Below are 23,436 nucleotides of genomic sequence, written 5' to 3' on the forward strand. Positions count from 1 at the left end.
TTATCCAATAAGCTGGAATATAATACTGGTTCTGCATAAAAAAGTGAGACTCTTTCAATGGAGACTGGATTAAAGCCAGTTACAAAGTACCATATTATAAATATCCTAATGATTCCATTTCCTCTGCTGCTTGAAAGACATATTTAACTCTTTCGCCAGTCCACTGACGTGTTATTTGTAAATCGGTGCATTTACATTACACAACCACTTTCTCATAAAACGACATCGATGTAACATTTAGAAAGCTGCCATATTTAAGCAACCCACTTACAGTACAACGAGGCTGGAGAGATTTGCAAAGGCAAAGTTGGGTATGTGTGTAATTTTGTTCAACGCCAGTGTTAGGGCTTGAAGTGAAGGTAGTTTGCTCAGCTGATAGATGGGAACTTCAGTTAGGCTGTTATCATCGAGCCAAAGGTGCCGCAGTTGAACCAGACCCTCAAAGCTGTCTTCAGGGACAGATGTGATGTGGTTTGCATCCAAGCGCCTAAGGATTAAAACACAAACGATCAGAAAACATGCTCAGCCTTGTTACTTGCACTTGCTGTAATATCCAATCACCACCTTGCTTATGTTGTCATAAGTCAAACATTAAAGAGATACCATCTCCATGAAAAATTGCTTGGCTAATTTTTTTTAGTTTAATGAGAAAAGACTGGGAAAAGTAGATTTAATTTTCACTGCGGTTAACATCACATGCTTTACAATGATCAGTTTCAACACCGTTACATCATTACGTTTATAAATAAACGAGTAAAGTTTTACAAAACAACCTTTCATTAAGACATGGGGGGGGTGGGGGGGCGGAGGAGGAGAGGGGATGTTGGCCATGATTGCAGCATGGGGAGGTCGGCGATCGAGGCTTGGGGGAGTGGGGGCTGGGAAAGACCACAATCGGCTGGAGGGAGAGAAAGGCCATTTTGGCTTTTGGAGGGGCGCCGATCGCAGCAAGGGGGAGGAGAGAGGCTCCTTCTGGCCCACAAGGAGTGCCTCCCTTTCAATGCCGAGGCTTGTCGACCACTTGGAAACCTGCACAGCACCTGTAAAATTTTAATCAGGCTCCCAATTGCACTGTGGGATCCCGATTTCAATACGTTAATGAAGTGCTCCGTCTCTCCGCAGCAGGACACAGGCACCATGAAACGCACCGCTGTAAACGGACAACGGGCGCTGCATGGTGAGTTAGGGTCGCATTCCCCTTTTTTCACTTTTAATGCATGATCCTCTCCCACCCGTCCTTTTGGGGGGAGGGGGGGGGGCACGTTAATATCAAGGCCAGTGCCTCTAATTACCCCAGAATCAATAGTACAGAAACTCTTTTTCCTTTTGCCCAAGTGTTTCAGTCCAACCTGTGACTTGAGCTCATGACTAAAACAGACACCAGAGCACACTGGCCAACACAAACTGCTGTTATTCACACAAAATGTTAATGCAATTGACTCATCTGAATGAACTTAGAGCTTTAAATATCTTATGCTACTCCCTGCAAAGCGCATTACTAATCCACCGACTGAAAACAAATAGGAATGGGTTAATATACTGAAACATACCAATGTTATCTAAAGACAGTTTGACATTCTACACAATGTTAGGATGCAGAAACAGGTCATTCTGATGATCAAGTCTACACTGGTGTTTTTCACCATCCATTCCCTTTAATTTTTTCTTTTTCAAGCAACTGCTTAATACACTTTTAAAATAATGTATGGGATCTGATTTAACAAATTGTAACCACCCTTTGTGTAAAGATGTTCTTTTTCAAACCTCCAATTCTTTGTGATAATATCTTAAATTTGTGTTCTCATGTTATCCAGCTGTGAAATTGGATTACGGTCTACGCCACAGGTTGCATGTTCAAATCAAATCAAATCAACTTTTATTGTCATTGTTAGTGCACAAGTGCAGTACAACGAAATGTAGGCTTGCATTTTATTTATTTATTTTATCAGTTTATTTATTTAAAAAATATCTATTTAAATTGGATAATCAGACAACAAAATGTATACACAAAAGTCTCATCAATCTCTTTCACAGTAAATCTAACATCTTCCAGTCTTTCAATAGAGGACTCTATAGAAATGTCCTAAACAAATGTTGTTGGAATAGAAGGATTGCAAAGGCCTGCCACAATTGTGCAGAATGCTTGTTCAACGAGTAACTACGCTGCAGACTCGATCTGGGGGTGAAAATTGGGCCCCGGAAACAGTGGGGTGGCGAGGCGTGAAGTGAGAGAAGGGAAATCAGCAAGGGTGCCCACTCCAAACTGTTGCTGGAAGTGCCAAGTATGTACACGTCAGGAGTGGACAGGGTTATGGTGTGCTGTGATACCCCCACTATTGAGTACCCTGCCAATATTCACAGTGAATAATGGTCACTTGGGTGAGAAATACCAGATTCTGTGGAACGATACCCAGCAAAGCATCAATGCTTTTAGGGGAGAAGGACATGAGTTTCTTTGGAATTTTTACTTTTCAAGATAAAGGCACCACTAAAAAAAAATCTAACATTTTACTAGGCACAATGGAAAATCTTTACAACACAAGTAGTTGTCCAGACCCTCATTTATAAAAATCATAGCATGCTACAAACCAAGTTTGAACAATAGAAATCAAATGAACTGTTTGATAATACAGCTCTGCTGAATGCTGGCTGGAAGTTACCTGTCTACCTTGTTGACTGAATTCCTTCCCCGCCCTGAAGATCAAAGGCACTGTTTCCACTGTCTGGAATGAATCTGGCAGAGATGTGCAAACAAATACTCATGCCTTGCCTCTGCAAACATTTTGCACGCAACATTAGGAAACTCAACTGATTGGATGGTAGGTGGGGGAAGGGGGTGGGGTGGAAAGCTTACACTTGATAACTATAAAAATTGTACCATTAAGCCAGACTCTCAATGTACTCAGTAGTACATGTGTCAGCCATAGCTTAGTGGGTAGCATTCTCGTCTCGGGTCAAATGGTTGTGGGTTCAAGACTTGGCCCCCTCCCTCTTCCTCATCTACAGACTGCCCTGTGGTAGATATTGGGTTAGCTTCCACATAATAACCAGCTCTGTATCTCCACCACCATTCTCCATTCCCTTTGTGCTATCAGACTGCTGGTCCAATATCTAGTCTTGGATGAACAACAATTTCCGCCAGCTAAACATTAGGATGACAGAAGCAACAATCTCTGTACCCTCATCACCAAGCTTATCCCCCTCTTTGGCCACTGCCTCAGGCTGCTTCAGACTATTTGTAACTTCAGCATTCTAGTTGATCCTGAACCTGTGCTCCTGATCCCATAGGAGCAGATGATAATGGGCAGGATAGTGCCAATAGCAGGTGGTCAGCTGGCTGATGACTAAACCTGCAAAATTACAAGGGCTGAGTTGGTTGATCCGTCAGCTGCTTACGACAGGATGAACTGTTGTGCACTTCAACTAAAACAGGCAAAAATTGAGAAATAGCAAAAGGGTCCAGGTAATAATCTCCCTGCTCTGGAATCAACATTTCTTTGTTGAAGTGGATGGTCAGATAAGTCAATGATGTACTCAAGGGAATGGATTGGCCCAAGGTTGTGCTAGCATCCCTGCTATTTAATGCCCACACAAATGACTAACTAGAATTCCCAGCATGTGAAGATTTGTCTATGAAGATGATCGCTGCATTGCCACCCAATCGGAAAGATATTAGGACATTCAGCCCATCCTAACTGACTTCAAGTGCACTTGCAGAGAATAATATTGTCCCTGAATGCCAACCTTGCAAGACACAAGTTTGTATCTTCCACTTGAAACATCGTCAGGCCAAGCAAACACTCCAGGTAAAAATGGGACCGTACAATCATCAAGCACCACGAGTATACTGTGTACATTGAGGTTACATTAGACCGAACACTGGCATTCAAAGAGCACATCAAGAAGCTTTAAAAGAAAGATGAGCTCCAGGAGCTGTATACCCAGAAACTGTCCAACACAAAATGATGAGCTGACCCCAAAACACTCCAAACAACTAGTCTTGCCCAGTGTTACTCAATTGCGGAGTACTGTACCCCAGCAAGGTCACGTTTGAGCCATGCACGCAAAATTGATACTGAAATCAATCAATCCTGTAAGAGCATCACAGGGACTTTGACACTGACTACCACACTGCTGCTATACTGCCTTTTGGGGATTACACCACCAATGAGACACAATGCCTTCAGTAGAGAGAGAAAGAAAACAGATGTTTAATCCTAGACACCCACTACATGACATATTTCACTATCCAAGGGGCTGAAATCCAGAAAAGGCTTTTCCACTGAAAATCTTTTACCCCAAAATACCACTATATAATGCCCCAGACTAACAAAATAGCAGGAAAAGCTGATGATCTCGGAGAACTCGGTTCCTTTAGAACAACTCCCTCCAGGCACTGACTATGAACAAAAATACTTGTCTCTCCTAAATCGAGTAAGAGCTGGGGTGGTAAAACTGGTGACAATATGACCAAGTGGAAGTTAAGAAACGACCCCAGATGTGAATGTGGAGAGCCTAGGCTGTCACTTAAACACCACCTGATGCAGCGCCCGTCAATATCCTGTACTCCCGAGTAACTATTTGAGATAAATGACACCACCAGATCCAGGCTGCGCTTTGGAGCGATGAGCTAAGATGGTGGTGACCCCATATCTTCTCCATTACAAAGACTGCTGACTTTCACTCTATAGCATTGCACACCTCTATCCACCAATGAAACGCTCATTCATGCATTTGTCACCGCCACACTCAACTATTCCAATGCTTTGCTGGCAGGTCTTCCATCCTTCAAAACTTCAGTTCATCCAAAACTGCTGCCCATATCCTATCCCTCACCAACTCTCACACATCAATCACTCCTGTTCTCACTGTTCCATAGTGACTCAGTCCACCAACTCCATAAACTTAAAATTCTAACCAGTGTGCTTAAATTGCCTTCTTGATCTTGCCCCTCCCTGCTTTGTAATATCCTCCAGTGCTACAGCAACGCTCACTCAAACTCTGTGCCTTTGACTCCGACCTCTTGTGCATCTCCCTCTCCCTGTGCCCCACCGTTGGCAGAATGTCATCAGCTGGAATTCCCTCCTTACTTGTCCACTTCCTTATCCTCTTAAGACCATCCTTTATACCCACCTTTTGGTCACTCTACCCAATAGCTCCTTTGGTTCAGCATCCTTTTCCCCCTGCGTACCTCTCTGTGAAGCACTCTGGGATGCTCCTCTACATTAAAGTTGCCATATAAATGCAAGCTGCTGCTGCAAATCGAGGGTATGGCCTGCCAACACACTTAAGTTTAATGCAATCAATCTCACCAGTCCAAAAAATATAAACCATCCAAACTTTGCTTCCCATCACTTTTTTGTGAGAAGGACTTGACCAAAAGTATACATAAATCCAACTTTTACTCAGTTTGTGACATCTGCCAGGATGAGTCACCTCTTGGCATGTTTGTAATACTGAATTGCATGGGGATGTACTGACTGTTTTGCTCATTCTAGGAAACCTTTCCCTATCCCTGGGTGTCTTCTCAAGAGCAGATTACTTATAACTATTCTATAATCCAAATTTCTCTAAATGGTCAGCATACTGATAGCGGTGCTCACTGTAGCACTAATGCATCCCCAAAGAATAGGAATCACAGCAACATAATGAAAGAAAATGGACACTAAGCCAAAGAATGAGATATTAGGAGTGAGCAAAAGCTTGCTCTACAGTGGGTTCCAAGAATGGTCATAAATGGCAGCCTTGAGCTGTACAACTAAACTGGATTGTAGTCTTATGTCCCGGAATGGAACAGAGCTACCCCTTCCTATGGCACCTCCATCAAGAACAACTTCTTTGTTCTAAATTGATGTGAAGACCTCAATCGTTTCAAGCAGGTGTGTTATTATCTGGGTAATCCAACACAACAAAAATCTGCTCACAGAATCCAAGTGAAATGTAGACAGGAAAATTAAGAATTTAAGATTCAGAGTGTTCAAAACAAGTAGTAAGTGTCTGAATTTTAAATATATGAAAACTGCAGAGATTTTAATGCACTTATTCAGGCATGGAAGAGGTCCAATAATTGTACAAGTCACTCGTATCTGATTTCTCCATATTTTGATATTAACCCTAAATTTAACAGTTTCCGCTCATTGCATATTCCAGTACGATTATATCAGAACACATTTTATAGAACATTTTCTGAATGAAGAAACCATAAATAGCTTTCTTTGATTCATAAGACTTCAGCAGCCCAAGTTGCTTGCCACTCTGAAGCCCAAGCTAATCTGGAGAACATATTTAAACTTCACTCAAAGTGCACAGGATGCAAATTCTCTTGCAGTTACTGCTGACTGAATTACTGCAACAACAGGAATCCATCACCAGAAGTACAGCTTTGGTTATGTTTTGCAGATCACTTTCAAAAAAAGGGGCAAGTGATGGTAACAGGTTTCTACAGCAAACCAATAATCTTCCATACATTGGATGATGGGATTATAATTCAATCGGCGATTAATTAAATCTTAAGTGGATACCTTATTGCCATTAAAGAAAGATGTGCTATTCCTGTTGTGCCATGTCACCAATAGCACACATCAGTCCCATTATCCACTAGCTAACAACTACTGCAAGAAAATACACCAATCAGCCAACATAAAATGTCACTTTCCTGCTGCCTCCTTACAGCTGAATGCTGATATTAACTAGAACGGTCACCCAAGTAAGCATCAAACCAGGTCATATTTTGTGCAAATAAACCAAGTTTCACCACTCATCTCTTACTCCCAAGAACAGATCACGAAAGATTGTTTACCATAGATTCATAGTTTCACAGCACCATCGTTATCGTGAGTTGTACAGTCAGTAGTTACAATGCCTGCTGCACCTCGCTGTAAGTCGCACTATGTGGCTCGACGCACGTGCAGAGCTCAGCTCCCCAGGCAGCTCATTTTAATGTTACAAGTGTGTGGCAGGAGGGATGCGTCTCATAACATTTAAATGTTTCCATACCAACTTTTAAAAGTTCTCAGGCTATCCAGTGGACCACCCAGATACTTTTAAAACATGTCTTGCGCTTGGCTGAAGTACTACTGCAGACCCCAAGCAGGGTGATACAGTACTACCTGCTGGAGGCTCTCTCATATCTCCCAGTTTCAGTGTGCTGGAGAGGTACAAGTTAAACTACCCCTTTCAGGTCATGAAAAGTGGTAGTAAAGACAGTATAAATGTTTCCCATCCACTTGCCTAAATCAGAACTATACAGGTGGGATCAATTAAAATTGCCATTGACAATTTCCTCCAGTAATTACAATAGTTGTTTGCCAGTGCAAGTTCCTAGAGTGCATCAATCAATACTTTAGCCCAACAATCTTTGTAGCAACACATTTTTCTCCAAGCAGCAAATCTATATAATAGCTACCTTGCTCCTTTCTTTACACCAAATGCAATCCAAATGTAGGTTCTGAACTCTTGCAAAGACTTACGCCCCTATTGGTTCTGCCTGCCAATGTAGCACTTTGTTCAATTTATTCTGTCAACGTGTTTATACATAGGACACAAGTGTCATAGTGACAACACTAATGGGGCAACATCCATGCAGATTTAGAAAACATGCTGACAACTTGATATATGTGGCTTATTTTAGTTATAAATCTGTTGCAGGTTGTGGATGGAGAGAGGAGCAAAAGGAGAGGGAATAAAGGATGAGAAGTTGGTGAGAAAATGCTTAACTTTTACTACATTAGCGTTTTTCAAATCATATGGTGAAGCGTGACCAAGGTTAAGGTTGAAGTCATAGGATCTCCTTGTTCGGACTCCTCAAACTGCTTTTGTACTCGATAGAAATGCAATGAGACAAAAAAAATCGCTACCTTAGGAAGGAGCACCCAACTTCAAGTATATAAGTTGTAGCAGATTGGGACATAGCTCAACAGCTTCCAGTAGAACCATAGGTCACTATACACTGAAATGATAGTTGACGTCAGGGAACAGACATATCATGCTGACCACATTTATAAACACACCCAAAACAAACTAACCACTCATGAACTCGTATATAACAATTAAATATAATGACTTCATACCCTGCTGTTTCGAGCATGCAGAAAACAGCTGATCTGTTCAATTTTCGCCAGTATTACTGGAACACTTATGACTCCTACAACTTCTGCCATCCATAAAAATTGAAATCTGGATGTTGGGATCTTTTACATCCACCTGAGGGGGCAGACATCTCATCCAAAAGACAGCTCCTCTGACAATGCAGCACACTCTCAGTACTGCACTGAAGTGTCAGCCTAAATTATGTGATCAAGTCTCTGGAATGGGACTTGAAACCACAACCTTTTGACTCAGAGGCAAGACTACTACCACTGACCCAAGGCTGACGCATCTAGTAATTAAGAATTAAAAAGCACAAAACTTTAATTCATTTGAACTGTGCAGGGGATTGGCAATAGGCCAACTGTGATGGACACATATTTGAAGACAATACTACAGAGAATAAGTGTACACTTTACATTGCAGTACAAATAGCTCTCAAGTATAATGCAAACATGGTCCATATGTACAATTTTTTTTTATTCATGCACAGGATGTGGGCGTCGCTGGAAAGGCCAGTATTTATTGCCCATCCCTAATTGCCCTCGAGAAGGTGGTGGTGAGCCGCCTTCTTGAACTGCTGCAATCCGTGTGGTGATGGTACTCCACAGTGCTGTTAGGTAGGAAGTTCCAGGATTTTGACCCAGCGACGATGAAGGAACAGCGATATACTTCCAAGTCAGGATGGTGTGCGACTTGAAGGGGAACTTGGAGGTGGTGGTGTTCCCATGCACCTGCTGCCCTTGTCCTTCTAGGTGGTGGAAGTTGCGGGTTACGCACTACACCTACGCTGCGCCAGTGGTGGAGGGAGTGAATGTTTAAGGTGGTGGATGGGGCGCCAATCAAGCAGGCTGCTTTGTCCTGGATGGTGTCAAGCTTCTTGAGTGTTGTTGGAGCTGCACTCATCCAGGCAAGTGGAGAGTATTCCATCACACTCCTTACTTGTGCCTTGTAGATGGTGGAAAGGCTTTGGGGAGTCAGGAGGTGAGACACTTGCCGCAGAATACACAGCCTCTGACCTACTATTGTAGCCACAGTATGTGTGTGGCTGGTCCAGTTAAGTTTCTGGTCAATGGTGACCCCCCCCAGGATGTTGATGGTGGGGAATGTCATGGGGAAGTGGTTAAACTTTCTCTTGTTAGAAATGGTCATTGCCTGGCACGAATGTTACTTGCCACTTATCAAACCAAGGCTGAATGTTGTCCAGGTCTTGCTGCACGCAGGCCTGGACCGCTTCATTATCTGAGGAGTTGCAAATGGAACTGAACACTGCAATCAGCAGCGAACATCCCCACTTCTGACCTTATGATGGAGAGAAGGTCATTGATGAAGCAGCTGAAGATGGTTGGGCCCAGGACACCATCCTGAGGAACTTCTGCAGCGATGTCCTGGGGCTGAGATGATTGGCCTCCAAAAACCACAACTTTGTGCTGGGTATGACTCCAGCCAGTGGAGAGTTTTCCCCGATTGCCATTGACTCCAATTTTACTCGGGCTCCTTGATGCCACACTCGGCCAAATGCTGCCTTGATGTCAAGGGCAGTCACTCTCACCTCGCCTCTGGAATTCAGCTCTTTTGTCCATGTTTGGACTAAGGCTGTAATGAGGTCTGGAGCACAGTGGGCCTGGCGGAACCCAAACTGAGTGTCGGTGAGCAGGTTGGTATTAAAATAACTCTCTTATTTAATAGCCATTTCAGCAAAAGTTCTTTGAAATATATTTGCAGATTCCCCCATTATATTATTTACAGGTAGCCCAGGGCAAAAGCTAGAGAGAGCACAGTCATCAAGAGGGACGAGTGACACGGAGGGTAGAGGAGTAGAGTAATAAGGTGTGTGAGCTGGAGCAGGGATGGAGTGGGATGCAAAGCTAGAGTTGAAGCTGCGCTAGAGAAGGGGTTGGTTTCCTATTACCCAACAACAGAAACAGCAAAACCCAGGGCCTGGGGCTTGGCGCCCTGAACACTGCACACGAATGGTCAGTTTTAAAAATGTAACCTGTGCCTCACGCTGGCTACATTACAGTCAGAAGGGAGGTATTCTGGAAATTGTACTGCACAGTGTGACACTGATGATATTGCTACATTTTTATCCTCAAGATTGCATTTTGGGAGTTATAGTCTATACTTGTTTAAGCCTCTTCATTCAAGTGGCAGATTGATAGCTCGGGGAAGCCCAGTGAACTTAAGCCCCAGGCTTCCGAGAGAGGAACAAAGTGCTGATTGAAATTTTGTCCATACTTTCCAACAGCCAAAAGGCTACTATACAAATAACTCATTATTTTCTTGTGAATATTGTAATTTTTATGTCTGTGTTAGAAACTTTATTCTCGGTACTAAATGCTTAGCACTAAATGCTCAGCTTAGAGCATATAGTGGCTGAAAAGATTTTTTAAACATTGAATGATTTTACTGGTTTCTGTTGCTTCCCTTTATCATTTTATGGGGGTAGAGCAGAAGGGTAGGGGGTAAACAGAAAATAAGCCCGAATCAGAACGCAGTTGACTGCGACGTAGGGCAGGAGGAGGTCACAGTAGTAGGGTGGAGCAAGGTTACAAAAGGATTCATAAATGAAGACGAAAATGTTGATGTCGATACATTGGGAAAAAAGGGAGCCATTCAAGGTTGGCGAGGACGGGGCGGTAGATGAGCGGGACTTAATATGCGATTTTATGCAGGTGGCAGAGTTTTGGACAAGGAGTTTATGTAGGTACATACCAGTCGGCTGGCAGAGAAAGTAATGAGGAGGGATGTAGGAACACTAAACTTGAATCAGATATGGCTGATTCAGAAATAACTTGTGTATAAATATTAGATAGAGACTGGTTATAAATTTCCTTTTACCCCCCCCCAATAGTTCTATGCAATTATAATTCCAATTGATTGCTGAAGGGCTTTTCCTAAAAACAATCTCAGCTTTACAGTGGCTGATGCCCTATGGGTATTCACATGATATTCCCTGGCTGAAGCTAAATGAGAACAGCTTAGGATTTGTTCTATTACAACTTTTAGAATAGTCTAAAATTTAGCCAGTTAGTGATTTCTGTATACTTGGATAGAGTATGTAATGTAAATTAATTCGAGTTTTTTTTTAATTATAAGCTCATGCAGACTAAAAGTGGCTATGACCAAGGTTTTTGTTTAAATGATATTCTCTACCAGCTATAATGGAGATACCACCAGATCCAGAAAGTTAAAGGGACTTTACTAGAGAATCTTGTGGTAAATCGTCAATATTATGCTTAAATCCTGCCACTTGTACTTCACGTGCATCAGATATTAAAGGTATTATTATCCAACAATTCATTTGGATAGGGCGGAGTTAAAGCAGATTCCAAAATAAAAGTTTAATTGCTATCAGGAATTAAGTAGTTTTGATGCAATGGAGTAATGCCTACCAATCACAGTCACAAACGGGGAGTGCCTACCTCTTTGACCAAGCTTTTGGTCACCCCTCCTAATTCCTTTGGTTTAGTGTCAATTTTTGTTTGATTACCCTCCTGCAAAGCACCTTGGGATTTTTTACTGCATTAATGATGCTATATAAATATATAAGTTGTTGTTGAAGACAGGAGTCAATGCGTTGTGTGCGATTCACAAAAATTCAAAGATGAAACAGAGTTCGGGTAAATGGGCGTTGCTCTGAGAAAGGTTGGAAGTGGTGTACCCCAGGACGAGTGCTTGGTCCACTTTCATTCTTGATATATGCAGGTGATTTAGCCTTGCGTATAGAAACATGATCTCAAAATTTGCTTTAAGATAGGGAGGTTGGCAAACAGCATGAAGGAATGTAAAAGGCTTGAGGAAGACTGGTGACTGATGCAATTCGATGTGTAGGGAATATATTTTGGGAGAAAATCAAGGAATGGGATTAGGCACTTAATGAAAAGGTACAAAAACATGTGGACGTACAGAGAAATCAGGAGGTTCAAGGACATAATTCCCTGAAAGTGCAAGTATATAAGCCATAAAAAGGCCAACAGTGTTTGGAGTTTTATAAATAGGGGCATAGACTACAAAAGTAATAATGATAAATTTGTACCAAACATTGGTTTGGCCAGTTAACCGTTTACAATTTATTTTTTCCTCAATAAATAAATCTCAGGGTTCAAGTCCTGAAGAACTTGGCAAGTGCGGTGGCGTAGAGTGAAGCGAGAGTTTGGTAAGTGAGAGAGTTCGGGCAAGTGGGAGGTGAGGGGGTGTTTTTGCTCTGTTTTGTTTCCCACTCTCAGGCTTAGCCAGCACTGCGGAAGCGGAGCAGCGAGACGACTCAACCTAACAGGCCCCACAGACAGCATTCAAAAGGGAGGTAGGCGATCAGCTGGTTGGTAGGTCCTCTTCCTTCTCCGTTATACCTTATAAGTTGGTAAGTCCTATTAAATAGTGGTGTGATATTCATCATCTATATTGGGGCAGAGGGTCTTCATAACTAATAAGAAGAAATTTAATTAATTACATAGAAATGGGTGAACAGGTGATGTGTTACTGTTGCGAAATGTGGGAGCCGGTGGACCCCATTGAGGCTCACGGTGATTACATTTGCGATAAGTGTTTGCTGCTAGAGGAACTCAGGCTCCGTGTTAAAGAGCTTGAGACCGAGCTTCAGACACTGCGACACATCAGGGAGGGGGAGAAGTACCTGGACTCTATGTTTCAGGAGGTAGTCACACCTATGAAATTAATTAATTCAGATGTAGTCCGTGGTCAGGGACAGGACGGTGTGACTATGAGTGAGGCAGGTACGGGTATCCAGGAGGTGGTGTTGGAGGAGCCGCAGCCCTTGCTCTTGTCAAACAGGTTCGAGGTTCTTACTCCCTGTGAGGGCGGGAGCGGGGACTGCAGGGGGGATGAACAACCTGGCCACAACACCGTGGAACGGGGGGGGGGGGCATTCAAGAGAGGGTGGGGGGGGGGGGGGGGGGGGGGGGGAGTAAAAAGAAATGTTGTAGTGGTCGGGGATAGTATCACTAGGGGGATAGATAGGATTCTCTGCAGTCGAGAGCGGGAGTCCCGAAAGCTGTGCTGCCTGCCCGGTGCCAGGGTTAAGGACATCTCTTCTGGGCTGGAAAGAAACTTGGAGTGGGAGGGGGAGGATCCAGCTGTCATGGTCCATGTTGGTACAAATGACGTAGATAGGACAAGGAAGAAGGTTCTGTTAAAGGAGTATGATCAGCTAGGGGTCAAATTAAAAAACAGAACCTCAAGGGTAATAATCTCTGGATTATTACCTGAGCCACGAGCGAATTTGGCTAGGATAAGTAAAATTAAAGAGTTAAATGCGTGGCTCAAAGACTGGTGTGGGAGAAATGGGTTTTGCTTCTTGGGACACTGGCATCAATACTGGGGCAGGAGGGAGCTGTTCCGTTGGGACGGACTTCACTTGGCCAGTGCTGGGACTAGAATCCTGGTGAATCGTATAACTAGGGCTGTAGAGAGGGCTTTAAACTAACTAGTGGGGGGGAGGTTTCTAGAGAGCAAATAATAAAAATGACAACAGAGAAGGCCATAGACCTAGGTAGCAGTAGGGGAATTAAAAACCAGAGCGTGTCAGGAAGGGACAGAAGGTATGGAGTAAAAGGTAAAGTAGTAAAAGGGGAAGAAGCAGGAACTAAGTGTCACAAAACATATTTGAAAGTTCTTTATCTGAATGCACATAGCATTCGTAACAAAATGGACAAGTTAACGGCACAAATAACTACATATGGGTATGATCTTGTGGCCATTACAGAAACATGGCTGCAGGGTGACCATGACTGAGAATTAAACATACCAGGTTATTTAACAATCAGGAAGGAAGGGGAGGTGGGGTGGCTATGTTAATAAAGGAAGGAATCACTGTAATACAGAAAATGATATTGGGTCAAAGGAGCAGGATAGTGAAACAGTTTGGGTGGAGATAAGGAATAATAAGGGGAAAAACACACTAGTGGGCGTAGTCTATAGGCCTAACAGTTGTAACTCGGTTGGATGGAGTATAAATCAGGAAATAGTTGGGGCTTGTAATAAGGGAACAGCTATAATTATGGGGGATTTTAACTATCATATTAACTGGGCAAGTCAAATTGGGCAGAGCAGCCTCGAGGAAGAGTTCATTGAGTGTATTAAGGATGGGTTTCTTGAGCAGTATGTAACTGAACTGACCTTAGATCTGGTCCTGTGTAATGAGTCAGGATTAATTAAAAAATCTCCTAGTAAAGGATCCCCTTGGAATGAGTGACCATAACATGGTTGAATTCCATATTCAATTAGAGGGTGAGAAGGTTGGATCTCAAACAAGCGTACGGAGCTTGAATAAAGGAGACTATGAAGGTATGAGAGCGGAATTGATTAGAGTGGACTGGGAAAATAGATTAAAAGGGTAAGATGGTACATGAGCAGTGGTCTACATTTAAGGGGTTATTTTACAACTTCCAAAAAATATATATTCCACTGAGGAAAAAAGGGTGCAAAAGAAATGACAGCCATCCATGGCTAAGTAATTAAGGATAGTATCTGACTAAAAACAAGGGCATACAAGGTAGCCAAATCTAATGGGAGGATAGAAGATTGGGAAGTCTTTAAAAGACAGCAAAAAATAACAAAAAGATTGATTAAGAAAGGGAAGATAGATTATGAAAGTAAATTAGCAAAAAATATAAAAACAGATAGCAAGAGTTTCTATAGTTATATAAAAAGAAAAAGGGTGGCTAAAGTAAATGTTGGTCCCTTAGAGGATGAGACCGGGAAATTAATGGTAGAAAACATGGAGATGGCAAAAACACTGAACAAATATTTTGTTTCAGTCTTTACGGTAGAGGACACGAAGAATAACCCAACACTGGACAAACAGGGGGCGGGGGGGAGCTAAATATGAGTAAAATCACTAAGGAATTGGTACTCGGTAAAATAATGGGACTCAAGGCGGATAAATCCCCTGGACCTGATGGCTTACATCCTAGGGTCTTGAGGGAAGTGGCGGTAGGGATTGTGGATGCATTGGTAATAATTTTCCAAAACTCCCTGGACTCAGCAAAGGTCCCGGCAGATTGGAAAACTGCTAATGTAACACCCTTATTTAAAAAGGGTAGTAGGCAGAAGGCTGGAAACTATAGACCAGTTAGCCTAACATCTCTGGTTGGTAAAATTTTGGAGTCCATTATTAAGGAGACAGTAATGGGACATTTGGATAAACATAATTTAATAGGACAAAGTCAGCATGGTTTTATGAAGGGGAAGTTATGTTTGACAAATTTGCTCGAGTTCTTTGAGGACGTAACATACAGGGTGGATAAAGGGGAACCAGTGGACGTAGTGTATTTAGACTTCCAAAAGGCATTTGACAAGGTGCCACACAAAAGATTATTGCTCAAGGTAAAAAATCACGGGATTGGGGGTAATGTTCTGGCATAGGTGGAGGATCTTTTATCTAACAGAAAGCAGAGAGTTGGGATAAATGGTTCGTTCTCAGACTGGCAATCAGTAACTAGTGGTGTTCCGCAGGGGTCAGTGCTGGGACCCCAACTCTATACAATCTATATTAACGATTTGGCGGAGGGGACCGAGTGTAACATATCAAAGTTTGCAGATGATACAAAGATGGGAGGGAAAGTAGTGAGTGAGGAGGACATAAAAAACCTGCAAGGGGACATAGACAGGCTAAGTAAGTGGGCAGAGATTTGGCAGCTGGAATACAATACAGGAAAGTGTGAGGTTATGCACTTTGGCAGGAAAAATCATAGAGCAAGCTATTATCTTAATGGCAAGAAACTGGAAAGTACTGCAGTACAAAGGGATCTGGGGGTCTTGGTGCACGAAACTCAAAAAGTTAGTATGCAGGTGCAGCAAGTGATCAAGAAGGCCAATGGAATGTTGGCTTTTATTGCTAGGGGGATAGAATATAAAAACAGGGAGGTATTGCTGCAGTTATACAAGGTATTGGTGAGACCGCACCTGGAATACTGCATACAGTTTTGGTGTCCATACTTAAGAAGACATACTTGCTCTCGAGGCAGTACAAAGAATGTTCACTCAGTTAATCCCGGGGATGAGGGGGTGGTCATATGAGGATAGGTTGAGTACATTGGGACTCTACTCATTGGAGTTCAGAAGAATGAGAGGCGATCTTATTGAAACATATAAGATTGTGAAGGGGCTTGATCGGGTGGATGCAGTGAGGATGTTCCCAATGATAGGTGAAACTAGAACTAGGGGGCATAATCTTAGAATAAGGGGCTGCTCTTTCCAAACTGAGATGAGGAGAAACTTCTTCACTCAGAGGGTAGTAGGTCTGTGGAATTTGCTGCCCCAGAAAGCTGTGGAAGCTACATCATTAAATAAATTTAAAACAGAAATAGACAGTTTCCTAGAAGTAAAGGGAATTAGGGGTTACGGGGAGCAGGCAGGAAATTGGACATGAGTCTAGGTTCGGATCGGTCATGGCCCTGTGGGTGGCGGAGCGAGCCCAGGGGCCGTGTAGCCTGGGCCTGCTCCTACTTCTTGTGTTCTAATTCTGTGTTAGATTTCAGGAGATGGTTCTATTCACAGGGATTAGTGGAGACCTCGGGAACAGGCTGCCAGCTAGGAGTCCTTCAAGAGGAAATTGGGCCTGTTCCTGGCTGGGGTGGAGATCATCTTTTACAGAAGGTAAGTACTGCAGGAAATACAGGGACAGAGTGATCTCCTGGATGAGTTTCGACTGCCTAGATGGGTCGGAGAGGAATTTCCCAGATTTTTTCTCCCAAATTGGCCATTGGGTTTTTATCTGGTTTTTCGCCTCTCCCGGGAGATCACATGGGTTCGGGTGGGATGGAGAGTGGAAGTAGATTTGAGGTTAGGATCGGATCAGCCATGATCTTATTGAATGGCGGAGCAGGCTCGAGGGGCCGATTGGCCTACTCCTGCTCCTATTTCTTATGTTCTTGTGTAACTACATACAATGTATCCATTTACAAGGTCTGTGACAGAACATTATTCGCCAGGCTTCTAAACTAGTTTCCGTAGAAAATAACTTGCACATTTACACTTGTTCACGGATGATAAAATTGGTGACACATTCAGGCTGCCACCAAAGAAGAGTTTTCAGATCACAAAGCTGTGAAGGAACATGCTAATATCCCAAGATACTACATACCAATTGTGCACTGACTTCAAAGACAAAAGATACATAAACTCTGTCTTCTGTTCAGTTGCTTAAATTGCACTACGGTAATATTTTTCACATTCCTTTGAAAACTTCATTCTGATTAACATTCCATTCACAAAGCACCTGCTGGAAAAAAAGCTAACATTCTGCCAAAAAACTACTTCAGAAATTTGTCTTGACCCGTAAGGAAATCCATCATTTTGAAATAAACTATCTTGAAGTATCTCGAAAGGGATATAGATAGGCTAAGTGAGTGGGCAAAAATCTGTCAGATGGAGTTTAATATAGGAAAATGCGAGGTTATCCACTTTGGTAGGAAAATAAAAAAGCATATTATTATTTAAATGGGGAGAGATTACAAAATGCTGAGGTACGGAGGGATCTGGGGGTCCTTGTACATGAATCACAAAAAGTTAGCATGCAGGTACAGCAAGTAATTAGGAAAGCAAATGGAATGTTGGCCTTTATTGCAAAGGGAATGGAGTATAAAAGTAGGGAAGTCCTGTTACAACTGTACAGGGTGTTGGTGAGACCACACCTGGAGTACTGCATACAGTTTTGGTTTCCTTATTTAAGGAAGGATATACTTGCAATGGAGGCAGTTCAGAGAAGGTTCACGAGATTGATTCCGGAGATGAAGGGGTTGTCTTATGAAGGGTTGAGCAGGTTGGGCCTTTACTCATTGGAGTTTAGAAGAATGAGAGGGGATCTTATTGAAACATAAGATTCTGAAGGAAATTGACAGGGTAGATGCAGAGAGGATGTTTCCCCTCATGGGGGAATCTAGAACTAGGGGGCACCCTTTTAATCGGAAATGAGGAGGAATTTCTTCTCAGAGCGTCATGAATCTTTGGAATTCTCTACCCCAGAGAGCTGTGGAGGCTGGGTCATTGAATATATTTAAGGTGGAGATAGACAGATTTTTGAAAGGTAAGGGAGTCAAGGGTTATGGGGAGCGGGCAGGGAAGTGGAGTTGAGGCCAAGATCAGATCAGCCATGATCTTATTGAATGGCGGAGCAGGCTCGAGGGGCCAAATGACCTACTCCTGCTCCTACGCCTTATGTTATGTTCTATCCTCTGACCTTAGTCATGTTCTTGGATTGGGGAAAAGAATTGAAAAGTTATAGTCTTTTCTCCCCCAAAATGTTGGACATTGCTTTCAAAAAATTACATCAATTCAGGCTCACTCAAATCAAAATGATTCGTTACTTTTCTACATTTTTAGATGGGTGAAGCACAAGATAAACAAGACAAGTGTCAAATTTGGTAACAATTGTACAATTAATCAAATACATTTTTGATCAAGTTTTGATGAACTAAAAGATACTGCATATTTGTGCCATAAGCCAGGATCAGCAATCCAGTTAGTGCATGGATTGAGTGGAGTTACTGCATTTATATCACTTGGCCAGTTTATGTGCATGTGTGTATGAATACAATTCAACTTTTACACAACAATTTTTGTAACTTCTTAATGAAACAAGTAGTATTTTGCTATATAACAGGTACATCAATTACTCTGTTATATTTGTCAAGACAACTTAAAAGAAATATATGTCCCAGAACTTTCTCTTTGATTAATGCCCATCAAGTATCAGAAAAGATTTCCAGCATCCGCAGTATTTTGCTAAAGTATCAGAAAAGGTTGTACTGCAAACAAGTCTTTTGTGCACTACATACTGTATGACCACCATTATCTGGCTTCTTTATAATCCACAAGTCATGAGGTTTACTTAGTATAGCTGAAGCTTGTACCCCTAATGTACTAGGTTATCAGTACTGTAGCATGCAAGTATGCAGGTTAGTTCCTGTGAATGGCACAGTCTGCACTCCAAGTGGTACCCATTCATCAATCTTAAAAAGACAAAATTAGAAGAATTAAGTAAACCAATCCAATCTTTTGTACTGAAAAGCAAGGGCGAAGAGTTAAACTTTACAAATTAACACAAGGAAATAAACAAATTGGACAGGACTGTAACCCTCACGCTGAAAGAAATACATTAAAGAAACTATGGCAGTGCCAAATTTTGAACATCATGAATAAATTATTATGGAATAATTTCAAGAGTGCTTCAGTAGGTTTAAAAAAAAAGCTAAAAATGGAGTTGAAAAATAATACTTACAGTGATTGTAGTGTAGACAGTCCTTTTAGGGCTTCACTCGGTACGGTTTTCAACTGGTTGTTCTGAAGCATTCTGAAAAAGGATAAAGGTAGACAACTCAGAATTTTCCAATATAGCCTTACAGCAATTTTAGTGCAGCCAAATATCATAACCACCACAAAGTCTCAAAGCAAAACTGCACTTTACTGATGTATATCAACATTCATTCTGGAATCATACATTGACTGCTTTCAGCCACTATACTTGAAAAACTATTACTCTGGCTCACGAAGTTGGCTGTACAATAATCTAACAATTAATGCAGTGAATACTGGTGAAGGATATCCAAGACAAAAATTACAGGATAATAGCGCATTCCATGGATCTACATATTTCTCCAATTCTACTCCATAATATTCCACATCAGGAATATAAAATCATAGAATGATACAGCACAGGAGGCCATTTGGTGCATTGTGCCTGTCCCGGCTCTTTGAAAGAGCTATCCAATTAGTTCCATTCCCTTGCGCTTTCCCCATAGCCCTGCAAATTTTTCCCCTTCAAGTATTTATCAAATTCTCTTTTGAAAGTTATTATTGAATCCTGCTCACACCACCCGTTCAAGCAGTGCATAACAACTCGTTCTATTAAAAAAATCATCTCGTCGGTGTTTCTTTTGTCAATTACCGTAAACCTGTGCCCTCTGGTTACCGACCCTTCTGGCACTGGAAACATTATTCACTCCATCAAAACCCTACATGATTTTGAACACCTCTATTAAATCTCCCCTTAACCTCTCTGCTCTAAGCTTCTCTAGTCTCTCCACATAACTAAAGTCTCGCATCCCTGGTACCATTCTAGAAATCTCCTCAGCACTCGCTCCAAGGCCTTGGCATCCTTCCTAAAGTGTGGTGCCTAGAATTTAACACATTAGCCTGGAATTTGCAGTCCAGATGGTGAACTTGCGGCATTCGCAGTCATTCTGCCTTTGGGATTTGGCACAGGCGGAAATCCTGAAGTTGCGGTCGGTCATTGACCGCTCCGAAACAGGTTACACTGTGCCAACCCCGCTCCCCACACAGCCGGCAATCTGTGCAATCAGCCAAATCATTGAAACGGATGAAAACTTTGGCTCTTCCGCAGCAAGTACGCTATTAAATTCCCCACTAAAAGTTAGACCCAAAGGGATTAGGTGTAACTGGGGTTTTGATAGCGTTATTACTGCTAAGCAAATGTTAAGGGCCTGGAAAACTAATTTTAATTTCGTGCAGTATGAAATTTATCCATTTTAATAAAAATTAATTTAAGAAACTTTTCAAAAAAATTTAAATTAAAAAAATTGTCCATGTTTATTTCAGGTTTGCCTTTTCCCTATGTGAGAGCCCCAATCTTTCTTTTGCTCTCTCTAACTATTTTAAAAAGTTAGAATTTGAAGAGCTTACTCACTTCCTTGTTCGCTGTCTGAGAATTCTAGTTTTGATTGGCTGCTTAGACAGCCTGTGGGAATCCCCACTACAGTTTGTTGATTTGAACTGAAGGTCGGAAAACCCAAAGTTCTTGACACAGGGATCGTGAGATCCATGTGCGAAGCGTACTTCGGGACCAGCAGCGAACGCCTTCGCTTTGCTGCTAACCGCAAATTCCAGGCCAATACTCCTGCTGGGGCCTAACTAGTGATTTATAAAGGTTTAGCGTAACATCCTTGTTTTCTGTACTCTCTGCCTCTATTTATAGAGCTAAGGATCCCGTATTCTTTTTACCAGGCTTCGCAACTTGTCCTGTCACCTTCAAAGATTTGTGTATGTACACTCCCAGGTCTCTCTATTCCTGCACCCTCTTTAAAATTGTACCATTTAGTTTATATTGACTGTCCTCATTCTTGCTGCCAAAATGAATCACTTCACACTTCTCTGCATTAAATTGCAACTGCCATGTGTTTGCCTATGTCCTCCTGCAGTCTGTTACTACCCATGGGCTTCAATTTAGCCAACAAGTGGTACTTTATCAAACACCTTCTGAAAGTCCATATACACACAAACCTTCATCAAACCTCTCCATTACTTCAAAGAAAATACAGAAAACCAGACATACAAATTGTTTTTTTTTTTTTAAAAACTGGTCACACTGTGACAGTTGCAAAGAATATCAGAGTTTAAAAGGATCATAAAGTTATTAATACTCACAAAAGCCACTACCAAAATTGAGAGTCTAAAATTAATGTGAATCTGTGGAATGTTTTTATTCACAAAAGGATGTCAATATAACGATGTGCACCTGAAGCCAATCTATCTACACCCTGACCTACCAATAAAGTTTAGCTATGCAACAAATTGCATCCTTGTACCCTTCCCTCTGAATGCACTCCTCAGATGGCAATGCAGTACAAGACATGTAAAGTGCTTCAGTTGCAGTAACAAACAACTACAGTATGAAGTTGCAAAGATGATCAAAATTAATATACAATTCGCAACTACTTGCAGCTTTTCAGGGTACTAAAATGGTGAGAAAATGCATCATTGCTTGGTTTGCCTAGACTCCCAATTCAGAAACAAAAAAAAATACATGTGACAAAACTGAAGCATTTTTGTCTGTGTTGTAGTACGATATTGGTTCCTTTCTTTGTCATCGTAAGAGGTTAAAAACCGGCACACTCACAGAAAATTGCCCACATTGTTATGTTACAATAGACCCAGAATAAAGACAGTGTGTACGATCAAGGTCTGAGGGAGAGACCAAGACACTCAAATACCACAGCATCTTGTTGATTTCATTTGTATGTGTGTTTGGTGAGCAGCTTTCTTTGAATTGAACAAACAAATGTTTAAGTTTTATTGGTTGTAGCCAAATTTTGAAAAGTTATGCATAGCCTATCTATCTGGCTAAAAATGAGTCTCAACTTGAACCGAGTGAGCGAAGTCACCAAGAGACTTTGCGAGGGTCAGCAACAAACGCTCAGGTAAAACTTAATATTCAAAAAAATTGTAACTACTGTAAATCTCGGTCGTTGCTTCTTGTTCACTTATCTATTTACTGTTTTTTTTTAAAATTAAGGACAGTTTTTAGCTTAAGCCAAGAGCTTATGGTAGGTTTATTCGACTGTCCCTCCCGATCTCTAATCTCCTTCGGAGATATCTACACTCCGCCAATTCTGGCCTCTTGCATATCCTCAATATACTTCGCTCCACCACTGGCGCCGTGCCTTCAGCTGCCTCGGCCCCAAGCTCTGGAATTCCCTTCCTAAACTTCTCTACCTCTCATTCCTCCGTTAAAATGTCCTTTAAAACCTCTTTGACTAAGCTTTTGATCATCTATCCTAATATCTCATGTGGCTCAGTGTTAAATTTTGTTTGATAATCGCTCCTGTAAAGCACATTGGGACGTTTTACGATGTTAAAGGCGCTATATAAATGCAAGTTGTTGTTGTTCTCTGAAACTGATGTCAATGTCAAGTGCTATAAGCAGTAGCCAAAATACAGTAATGTGTGTTTTATACTCATTGGAGTTTAGAAGAATGAGAAGGGATCTTATTGAAACATAAGATTCTGAAGGGAATTGACAGGGTAGATGCAGAGAGGATGTTTCCCCTCATGGGGAATCTAGAACGAGGGGGCATAATTTCAGAATAAGGGGGCACCCTTTTAAATCAGAAATGAGGAGGAATTTCTTCTTTCAGAGGGTCGTGAATCTTTGGATTTCTCTTCCCCAGAGAGCTGTGGACGCTGGGTCATTGAATATATTTAAGGTGGAGATAGACAGATTTTGAACGATAAGGGAGTCAAAGGTTATGGGGAGCGGGCAGGGAAGTGGAGTTGAGGCCAAAATCAGATCAGCCATGATCTTATTGAATGGCAGAGCAGGCTCGAAGAGCCAAAATGACCTACTCCTGCTCCTACGTCTTATGTTATGTTATATTTGATCCACAGGCTCGATACAAATTATCTAAATATTGGAAAAGAATTTGCATTTATATAGCACCTTTCACGACCTCAGGACTTCCCAAAGCATTTCACAGCCAATATTGGTCTACAAAAAGGCACAGTTTGGGTCAAAGAGAGTCAATGAACAAGAAAAATATCTGGAGTTAAAAACCCAAAAGTGTAGCACATTTTAAAAGAAATTCCTGATCCTCA

General features: G+C 41.8%; 1 protein-coding gene across 2 annotated transcripts in view; it reads right to left on the reverse strand.

The window, feature by feature from the left end:
- lgr4 (leucine-rich repeat containing G protein-coupled receptor 4) overlaps positions 1–23,436 on the reverse strand; it is a 122,878-nt gene that overhangs the window by 44,516 nt on the left and 54,926 nt on the right. For both annotated transcript variants that reach the window (XM_086008117.1, XM_086008116.1), the window contains 2 exons: positions 19,328–19,399; positions 272–487 (listed from right to left, as the gene is read on the reverse strand). In XM_086008117.1, the coding sequence (XP_085864243.1) occupies positions 272–487; positions 19,328–19,399 (288 nt within the window). The remainder of the gene's footprint in view (positions 1–271; positions 488–19,327; positions 19,400–23,436) is intronic.

This window comes from Somniosus microcephalus, chromosome 15 (genome assembly GCF_052327205.1).
Source record: "Somniosus microcephalus isolate GS21.2 chromosome 15, FLI_Smic_1.0, whole genome shotgun sequence".
In the NCBI taxonomy this organism is placed as follows: Eukaryota; Metazoa; Chordata; class Chondrichthyes; order Squaliformes; family Somniosidae; genus Somniosus; species Somniosus microcephalus.